The 10,530-nt window shown below is 35.3% G+C and overlaps 2 protein-coding genes across 5 annotated transcripts; one reads left to right on the forward strand and one right to left on the reverse strand.

Moving 5' to 3' along the window:
* Nucleotides 1-2,704, forward strand: LOC108730671 (Coiled-coil-helix-coiled-coil-helix domain containing 2). Of its 3 annotated transcripts, XM_018460519.1 has the most exons (5): nt 1-34; nt 205-316; nt 392-436; nt 629-999; nt 2,548-2,704. In XM_018460519.1, the coding sequence occupies exons 3-5, from the start codon at nt 396-398 to the stop codon at nt 2,556-2,558; spliced, it is 423 nt and encodes a 140-aa protein (XP_018316021.1). In that variant the 5' UTR covers nt 1-34; nt 205-316; nt 392-395; the 3' UTR covers nt 2,559-2,704. The 3 variants fall into 3 exon arrangements, with proteins under 3 accessions (XP_018316021.1, XP_018316018.1, XP_018316020.1); XM_018460516.1 differs by having other exon boundaries at nt 11-34; nt 205-436; nt 2,548-2,695; XM_018460518.1 differs by having other exon boundaries at nt 15-34; nt 218-436; nt 2,548-2,695.
* A 180-nt stretch (nt 2,705-2,884) lies between these two features.
* Nucleotides 2,885-9,665, reverse strand: Miro (mitochondrial Rho GTPase). Of its 2 annotated transcripts, XM_018460514.1 has the most exons (13): nt 8,806-9,665; nt 7,781-7,986; nt 7,649-7,699; nt 7,469-7,570; nt 7,347-7,388; nt 7,099-7,264; nt 6,903-7,023; nt 6,640-6,832; nt 6,099-6,365; nt 5,812-6,024; nt 5,536-5,732; nt 5,156-5,194; nt 2,885-3,439 (listed from the first exon to the last, which is right to left on the reverse strand). In XM_018460514.1, the coding sequence occupies exons 1-13, from the start codon at nt 9,002-9,004 to the stop codon at nt 3,313-3,315; spliced, it is 1,923 nt and encodes a 640-aa protein (XP_018316016.1). In that variant the 5' UTR covers nt 9,005-9,665; the 3' UTR covers nt 2,885-3,312. The 2 variants fall into 2 exon arrangements, with proteins under 2 accessions (XP_018316016.1, XP_018316017.1); XM_018460515.1 differs by lacking the exon at nt 5,156-5,194.
* Between the last annotated feature and the right edge of the window lie 865 nt (nt 9,666-10,530).

Raw genomic sequence — 10,530 nt, forward strand, 5'->3', positions numbered from 1 at the left:
GGTGGCCATATTCGATACTGGCCGTATCGACGCTGTACGTGATCGAGGCCATTCATTTCAAGAAGAAGTATAACGCATAGTGTATAAGCGAATCAATTAATCAGAATCTTTCCTTTCCTCCCATTCCATGGAAAAGAAGAATTTCGATTGGTCGATTCCCTTATGCACTATGCATTATGCGTTATGCAAGAGTCTGTGTTGCAGCCATTACTTCTAGGGACTCTACTTCGATTGCACAACTGACTGCTGATCGCGAAAGACTGCGCAACGTCTATCTATAGTATCTAGTCAGTCTAGAGTCCAAGTTAAGTACAAGGTGCGATTGCTATAACATAATTTCAAATAACTTGACGAGTCTTCCTCGTATTTTTGTGATCAAAAGAGATTTTAGAAAGATGCCACGACGTGGACGTGCTGCCGCTCCTCCTCCGAGAACGTGAGTAATTAACATATCTTTAGTGGTAAGATAATAAGTTTATTGTGACGAGAACGTCATTACTCATTAGCGCTCCCTGTTACATCACTATGACAAAATTCACGTGCGTCTCTGACGCAAAATCTTAAATGTCGTCCTTTTCCTCCCAAATGCGATTAAACGAATCCTCTCTGAAAAGTAGCTTCGTTTTAGTGTCAGACCGAGTTCACCTGTGGCTGCGCCAGCCCCGTCCCGAGTGCCAGCCCATGCTCCGCCGGCATCACCAATGGTGGCCCAGCCGCAGCAGCCATCCCTCATGGGCCAAATGGCTGCCACTGCTGGTGGTGTCGCCATTGGACATACCCTCGGTCATGCCGTGACCGGACTCTTCAGTGGAGGCAGCGAGGCTGCTACTCCTGCTGCCGCAGAAATACCACAACCTGCTGCTCAAAACATCCCTGCGGCACCAGCTGCTGGTGCCTGTTCCTGGGAGGTCAAACAGTTCCTGGAATGTGCTCAGACTCATGATTTGAGCCTCTGCGAAGGCTTCAATGAAGCACTCCGTCAATGCAAGATAGCCAACAGTCAGTAAATCTTGCTCTCTTTAGATGCTTTCTAGCAATAGATACAAATAGTATAACCAGAGAGAAACCTGAGAGTGTACATCCCGGCCTTTTTCGTGTACCAAACCTTGTAGAGTAATGTCCACGTTTTTGTGGTTCTTTTCCATGCTATTATGTGGGTTAGATAAGGACGAACAAAGTTAATTATTCATAATAATAAGATTGAAAGACCGCTAACGTTAAACATAATAATTTTAAATTAAGAAGCGCCATAACGGTCAGAACGTTAAGATGTTGAACTATTGTAAATTCATTTAAATGAATTAATTTCAGAAATGATAATTGCGTGCCGATATGGTTGTCGGACTTTCAACGCAATCAAATCTGAAAATATTAATAATCCCCCCAAATTCCCCAACTTAAAAACTGTAATAAAACTTATTGCGAAAAATAATGCCTCGGCCGGGAGTCGAACCCGGATCTCTTGCATTCCGTGCGAGCGTCCTAAGCCTTTAGACTACCGAGATCTTAGCATTATTCTTTGCAATAAGTGATATATATAGAGAGTTACGCATTTTCTCAGCGCGCGTGTATAAACAATAATAAGATTGAAAGACCGCTAATGTTAAACATAATAATTTTAAATTGCTAAGGTCTCGGTAGTCTAAAGGCTTAGGACGCTCGCACGGAATGCAAGAGATCCGGGTTCGACTCCCGGCCGAGGCATTATTTTTCGCAATAAGTTTTATTACAGTTTTTAAGTTGGGGAATTTGGGGGGATTATTAATATTTTCAGATTTGATTGCGTTGAAAGTCTGACAACCATATCGGCACGCAATTATCATTTCTGAAATTAATTCATTTAAATGAATTTACAATAGTTCAACATCTTAACGTTCTGAGCGTTATGGCGCTTCTTAATTTAAAATTATTAATTATTCATCTTTGTGTGTTTAATCCACATAATAGTATGAAAAAGAACCACAAAAACGTGGACATTACCCTATAAGGTTTGGTACATGAAAAAGGCTGGGATGTCCACTCTCAGATTTCTCTCTGGTATAACATAGTGACTTATTATATCCTTGTTAATGTTAGACAAAAATGTTACACTGGATACTTTCCATTTGACATTCCACTTAATATTCGCAATGCTCACGAGCATTATTTCATCCTTGTTGTTTTCAAATGTTAAACAAGAATGAAATGATGAACGCAACACAAGTATCGTTCTATTTTTTGGTATTCACTGAATGCCAAAAAAGACGATGCTTGTGTCACTAATGGAAAGCATTGTGTTTTGCTGGAAAGCATCTACAATGTACTCTGCTCCATGTTTCTTGCTTTTTTTCTACTTTTTACCTTTACCAGTATTCTGTTCTTTATTTTCTGTCTGAGATAAAAGTTGGAGAATTTCAAAAGAAACAAGAAACATGATAAAACGGTTGCAGAAGAAAAAAGCAAGAAACAGAGAGGAAAGGATACATTGAAGATTATCAAGCTTTTATAGTCATAGACCATATGTAAAGAGATTGCTTTCTAATTGTTTCATGTATTTTCTGTTTTCAGATATTATGTAAATTGAGATGCGACAAATCTAGAAATGTCTAGACGAAATTAAAGTACATGCTTTACGATCTGTAGACCGTTGACGAAATTTCTGTTTATTTTTACTGTTGTTACACATTGTAGAATAAAATAGTCCTGGACCATAAGATAATAATAAATTTGTTTCTTTAAATTCTGTAGTTGGCAGCTGCCTTTAATCTTTCCTGAATTTATACACGAACATATGTATGTTACAATATAGCAATAAATTAAAACTTGAATAAAGTTACACTTTAATTTCGTTATTAATGAGAAAATTATAAATACCTAATCACATCATTTTTCAAGAATTTAGAATATATTCGCACACATTAAAATTCACTAAAATGGTAGATTGTGTAAAATGAGCAAGAAATAGACAGTATAGACAATGCCTCACATTTTCCCACTTTATATTACAATACATTAAACAAATAACTTATTATAGAAGATGAAAATAGTTCTTATAAGATGATATACTGGGATGAAAATTCAACAAATAAAAACTTCGGTATTCTGACCAGAACCAAGTAAGTGCACCCTTACACGCAAGTATTTGCACTTTATCATATAGTTTTCTCTAATACTTAGCTATTGTATATTTCGAAAATTAGTGTGTGATTTATGAATATATATATATATATTTATATATTCGTCCTATATAACGCAGTTATCTATAATACGGCTCTTTCTTTATTCGACGAGGAAAGGCAGTTAAATACGCACAAATAGCACGAATATGATAGACTATCTTTTTTCTGTATTCAATACGCGCATCATTACGTAGCCGGCGATCGTGGCGATCGCGATTCCCAATCCTGCTTTCCACCAGACCAAGGAGTCCCCTTGCATTAGGCCGAATTGATTTATGTGCCTGAAATGTCGAAGTACAAGATTTGCTATCATTTAGTCGCGCAAGCAACTTTAACTATTCTAGCATGATAAAACCATACTGTCGTACTCTCAAAACATCGTGATTATGTTCAGTGATACATATAGCGAGCAACACAGACATAAATATTGATAAAATTCCGATCAAACTGACAATGCAGTTTTATCATACAAGTGATATTAAATCGAAAGGAAAATCTTTCCTGTTAGAGTATCCACCCAGTCAACATCAACTAAAAATAACATCTGTGTTATAATTTTGCATTTAACAATATAAATTAATATGCATAGTGTTATATAACAGTTACATTGTTAAGTGCGAAATTACAACATTGATATGTTATTTTTAGTTTGTGTCGATTTCAGAGTATGTGTAGAAAAGTGGTTTGAATTGACAGGAAATTCGTAAGAGATTCGTTGCATGTTACATGCTCATGCAAGAAAAAACCAAAAAAATGTATACGCTAAATTATGACTTAAAACACGTGGGCGTCGCAAGGAATAAACACAAGCAATAATGTAAAATAAAACCTTGTGAAAGAATCCCACCATGGAGAGGATAAGGATTCGACAAGCAATATGTGGATTGTACACCTCATATGACTGAAAAGAGCCAATTACATTGTAACATATAGTGAGCAAAAAGTATTCGTACAGACAAAACGTTTTTTAAAAAAATTTTATTTTTAAAAAATAAATATTATCCAGAGCGCGAAATGAGTCATCGAATTGATATCGAATCGATACAGATACGATGATTTTAACCAATTTGACGTCGATTCAACGTTTAATTGACGATCATTTCTCTTGTTGGGTAATTAACAATTTTTTCATAAAAAATAAAATAGACTGTATGTTTCTTAAAATTATATATACCAAAAAGATGTGTATTAATTATAGAAAATATATTATCTAAAAACTAAACGAAAATTAAAAATTGTATTGTTTGAATGTTCAAAAGGTATTCATACAGTCGAGAAATTTAGCTTCTAAAATCAGGAATACATGCGAAGCTCGTTTGTTTATGTTAGAACAGAATGTATTCATTGTATAAAATTGCTAATTAATGTTTATTTTCTACAAATAAGACGTTTTTTATAACAAATTTCCTTATACGAATACTTTTTGCTCTCACTGTATATGTTTGATCCGTGCGATGACATTTTTTAATATAAGCAAATTGCCCGACACATTTAACATGAGAAGATGAAGGGTGCTTTCCAATTGCTTAACACATCTTGATACAACGTAGCAAATTAATTCACATATTTTCAGTGTTAAATAATTTAACTCTTTTAATTACATATTTTTTGTTGTCACGATAAGCTCATGACCTTAAAAGAAAATTAAATTATTTATTAAATAGAAAAAATATGAAAACTGATTTGTACTCAATTACACTAATGCTGTAATCGTCGTCACAACACTACATTCGTACTCAGTCCGAGGACTACTAATCAGTTCATCAGGTTATCGTGACAACAAAGAATATGTAATTAAAACGATTAAATTATTTATTAATACAGACAATATGTAAATTAATTTGCTACGTTTGTGTCAAGCAAATGGAAAGCATCCGGAGTTAACTCCGTAAGCACATGCATCGAGAGGAATATATGATGACGATTAATTGATGCAGTTTTCACGATTTGTTCAAGCTTCTAGATTTTTACAATGTGAAATTGAAATTCGAACCAACCTGTCTCGGTAAAATAATACCCACGCTCCTTGAAAGCGGCTAAACACGAAATATCTTATTGTTAATACCGAATTATCTCCTTTTCTTTTCTTTTTCTTTTTTAATATTACACTACCGTTTCTTAAATTAAATTACAAGAAAAGAACGAGGAGAAGGTGCGACATAAAACGCTTTCTGTTTTCTGAAATTAACCATTAGAAAATATCGTACAAAAAAAATAAGCGAAGAAGCTCTAAAAATCTTGACGCGTAATCTATACTTTCAGATTATGTTCAGCTATATCAGCTACAAAGGAAAATATCTACTGTATGTAAATCGAGATCCATTCGGCAAAATTTCATTAATACCGTTTTTTAAGTGTGATAGGTAGGTAAACTTACGGGAAGGCTGCCATCGTAGCTAGTTTCACGAAGATTTCACGTCGGATTGTTCGTGAGATACTGTATGGCTGCGGAGGCATCAGTTTGTACTTGCTGCAAAAGGCGGTCGGTTGCAACAGATAGCTCTGCTTTATCTCAGAAAGGTCACTTTTATTCGCTACTATCAGAACGGGAATCTTACTATCGGCGAAATATTTCTGTAAGGACATATGCATCGTTTATCGTCGTGAATATATTTCAATCGTTGCAGCAGATGCAGGAAGACGCGATGCTTACGATGTAAATGCGCGCTATATACTCGAATGACTTTGGATTATTGGCGTCGTAAACAAGAGCAGCCGCATCGCACTGTATTTCCGCTGGCGTTAAAGCATCCTGTACATTCATCACGTTTATATCCTTCAATACTATGGTTTTCTCCTGCCCATATACATGTAATGTATTCACAGTAACGTGAGCGGTCGATGGTACCACCTTGTCATTCAGTTTCTACAATTTCGCATAAAGAGATTTAATCGCGAGTTTTTTTGATTAAAGTTCCTGAAAAGTAATCAGTGATTTACCTCGAGTTTAGGATCGATAAGAGTTCTACATAACGTAGTCTTTCCGCTACTTTTTGGTCCTATGACATGACAAGTATAAACATTTCTGCTGGACTGCTTCTTTGCCAGATCTACCTTCTTCTCACGAGTCACGACGATGGAGCTTGTTTGACACTCGTTGTGATACATGTTGTATCCCAAATATGCCATGTATTCTAAAGTTTTACGAACGTTTGTTAGTGTCAGCAATGCCCATTGACACATGTATCCTTGGAATGTAATCCATCCCTGTGGAAATATTACACACACCGTATGCCAAATTAAGTTACTTTCAAATATATGTACATGCACATATATTGCTGTCTAATATTTTTCTGTTTTTAAAACCCACATATCATTCTTGTTGTTTAATATTCTTTGTCGATTTATTCTATACAAGTTTCAAATTCTAATAGTTCGTTTTTCTTGAAGCCATCGTGCCGATCAGCATACAGGCTTCTTCTTCTACTTTTATAAAAAAGAATCTATCAGTGTTAGAAGTAACGATGATGCGAACAACTACCTTTTCGTTCGTAGCTACGGTGTACTTGTATTCATCACCCCATGGTGGGAAAAGACATCGCGAGAACAATGATTCCATTTCCAAGGGTGAGAGAGCTCCGTCGCGATCGCGATCGTGCTGCATAAACAGTAACGTTAAAAACTCCTGTCCCTTGTGCGATAATTCCGTACTGCAGCCGGATGGAATTTTCAATCTGAAAACCAGAGTTCTTCAGTGACATTTATTGGAGGAACTCTAAGTGGCTCTGTGACTTTTATACGTACGAAGGATAAATATATTCTTTTGACATTTGTAGCTCATTATCATATCCGAATTTCCTTAACACAGCCCAAGTCGTTTCGTTTCTTCCGCGTTGTATGAATAAACATTGTAAGTACATAAAACCTACGTAATTGCAATTAATGAAGTTTTGTGTAAATTTGTTTAGATTTAATATGGAATAACTAAAATATATCTCACCTTTCATCGTGACACACCCATTACATATACCGTCGCAGATATTTTTTGATAGCACAGCTTTTACATCTTCCAGCACTTGCGGTTGTAACGGCGTGTTGAAGCACCACTGCTGAAATGCATTCAACTCCATATCGTTTAAAAGTCCGTCGTTATCTACATCGCATATCTGCATTGGGAAAAAAACAGTATTATATAATTTTTATCATAAAAATCATGATTTTTTTTGTATATGTATATGAAATACTTACTTTAAAAATTCGCTGTAGGGCAGTTTTGCATACTTCTGTGAGCTGGAATAATAACAGATTGAATTAAAAAAAAATTTAGATATTAAATTAAAGAAATATAAGGAATATAATAAATATCTCACCTCCTGTATATCATAATTGTATAAAGGTGTAGTCGGATGCAGAACTGCCTTTTGAGCATAATAAAATGTTTCTGAGACATTCTGAAGTGTTTTTGCCGAACACTGGAAAGAGATATATCACATTCTTTTATATAACGCTTCTTCCATTTTTTCTCATTTATCAACTAAATGGCATCTTACCTCTATACAACTTTCAATCTCCGTGAACTCTTTCATAATGGGATATACAGCCTGGAATTGCAAAAGTGGAAGTCATTAACACATATGTGCTAACAAGGATGCTAACTGAAATCTCTGTAAGAGACTGCAAACCTCTATGGTGGAATAATCCACGAGATCAATCTTGTTGCCTACAAGCACAACTGGACACCGATTGTCGGACGAGCATCTTCTGATTAATGGTAGCCAGTAGTTGGCAGCTCTGTCCAGAGTGTCCTCATCGTCCACGGAGTAAACTACGCATATCACATGTGCCTTTTGAATCTCCTCTGCTAGTTGATCCTCTGTTTGTTCCACCGCTACAAACAACGCCAAATTTTTGTTTAATATAAGACAAGAGGAAATACAACTGACGTAATAAATTCTCTGACAAATTATCCAGACAGCACAAAATCCAAAATCAAGACAGAAGATGTCCCTGATGAAAATTTTTCTCAGAATTTTTCATATAATTTTTTAGAATTTTTATATAATTTTTCAGAATTTCTATATAATTGTATAATTTTCTCATATTTTTTATACGAATTGGAACACTTCTCAGAAAATCTACATCTTTTCTTAGAATTTTTCATATATGTTGCTTATGAAATATCGTCAGATTTCTTAAAGTTTTTGTAAGTATAATTTCTGATGAAATGTTATATAAAATCTAAAGAATTAAAAAATATTTTTTAAAAAAATTATGGAATGAGAAATTTCAGAATAGGTATTTCAGAATTTACTTGTATGAAAAATTCTGAGAGAAGATGTAAACTTTCCGAATATTTCTGAGTATTTCTGAAAAATGTTCCAATTTGTATAAAAATTATGAGAAAAATTTTCACCAGGAGTATTAAAGATATTTTATATTATGATTTTAGGATAGCATTCATAGTCAATCCTTATATTTAAGACCATCTTAAGTATATCATTTTAAAATGTCATAAATCACAGAGATTATAGCATAATATTATCTTAAGACATTACTTAAGGCAGTTTTGAAATAAAAGCCGACCTTAGACTTGGTGTCGTCTGAATTAATCATGTTTAGATGTTTTAATATCTTGAACATTATGAAGCGGTACAGCACTGATACAGAATTAATAAAAAGAGAGAAATACAGGAATGCTCGAGGATACCTGAGTAATCGACTATATGCGTCGGCACCTGCTCCGGGGTGACATCCGCCGGTATCGTAATCTCCTCAGCCTTACTTGGAACCTCCTCTGCGTACTCCTCGCTCACGAGAGACAGTATCAAGGAGGTCTTGCCGACGCCGCGCTCGCCGATGAGCAATATCCTGACGTTGCGTCGAGACGTGACCGGACGCTGCACCATGTTGTCCGCCGACTGTACCGCTTCAACAGCGGCGTTCAATCCCTCGCGAACGACATCCTCGCTCCACACCTCCTGCAGGTGTCACAGTGACCGGAATATAACCTGCAATACTGCCGCGAACGCGCCAACAACACACGGCACTAGTGCTTGGCAATTCTATTTCACGTTGACATTTTATTTAACATTGGAGACGACGATCAACGACGCACCACTCTATTTCTCTCTCTCTCTCTTTTAGAATTTTACAGCGTGTGTACCGTGCCGTAGAAGGATCGCACTTTGCCTCAACGTTTCATCGAGATCAACTCCAATCGTCGCCGTTGGAGACTAAGTAAACCTCGGCGCCTAGGCGGATTCGACTAAAGTAATAACAGTAATGCTCCGAGGGTGGCCTTTTCAAGGTTATCTATGCCACCGCAATGAATGGTACCGTGTGTGTAAATGTACATACACGCGTAATAGGTAGCGGTGTGTGCAGTTGAGCTGTTGAGCACATGAAGAGCTGTTCGTTTACGCCTTGCTTCTCTGTAATGTACAGCGCAGTACAGCGAGTAAGATGATGTTTCCGCACGTCTTGACTGAAATATTATTTCACGCGAAAAAATGATCTTATATAAGAATGCATGTTCAGAAATCTTGAGAGAAGCATTTCCAAGGCGGGGTATTTTTTCTTCCGAGAGAATTGCCATAAGAATTTTCTGTAAAAAATGAGAGATATACTTTTAGAAATATAAAATTCGGTTAAAATTTGCGGAGTCAGTCCTCTTTTTTTTCGTTAATTAACATAAGTGACTTCAATCAAATTTTGATTAATCTATCAAGTAATTAAAATATTATTTTGTAAACATGAATAGAATAACTGATTTTTTATGGAAGCATAACAATTTAGCATTGTATTATTATACTTATAGTTATTAATTATGTAATTACTAATTACATAAAAATTGAGCAACTCAGACCCATTTCTACCAATGTAGATTGACTTTAATATCAGTTCAACTTACTCTATCTTTGTCTTTCTCAGAATTGGAAAAAGATGAAGGGTTAGTTAAACCGAGATTAAAATTAAATACATTGATAGAAACAGATATCAGCTGATTGAATTAATCGCCGATTAAAATCAGAATTCGATCAAAGTCGTTCGATAAAGAATCGATTATCAAAAACAATCAGATGCGTACGATGGAACAAAAGTTATATTACTATAATATATTAAATTTACTTTAAATATGCTTATGTACAATGATATTGTAAAAACCGATTTTTCTGCCAAATAAATTAATATATCTTATTATAATTGTATTTTAAACTTAGATTTTTTTATTTGTAAAATCTAGCTATTGTTTAACTATTTTTAAAGTGCCGTCTAATGGTTCGTCTATAATACACGTAGTAAGCTTGGTTTAAGAAGTAAAGCCTGCGGCATACGATGCTTGTTTTCCTGCTAGATTCTTATGCTTCGATAAATTTTGCTCCGATAATATGGAGCAAAATTCATCGAAATCCTGTTTTCTGATTGGTTGCAG

Source organism: Mycetomoellerius zeteki, unplaced genomic scaffold (genome assembly GCF_001594055.1).
Source record: "Mycetomoellerius zeteki isolate Tzet28-1 unplaced genomic scaffold, Tzet1.0 scaffold940, whole genome shotgun sequence".
In the NCBI taxonomy this organism is placed as follows: Eukaryota; Metazoa; Arthropoda; class Insecta; order Hymenoptera; family Formicidae; genus Mycetomoellerius; species Mycetomoellerius zeteki.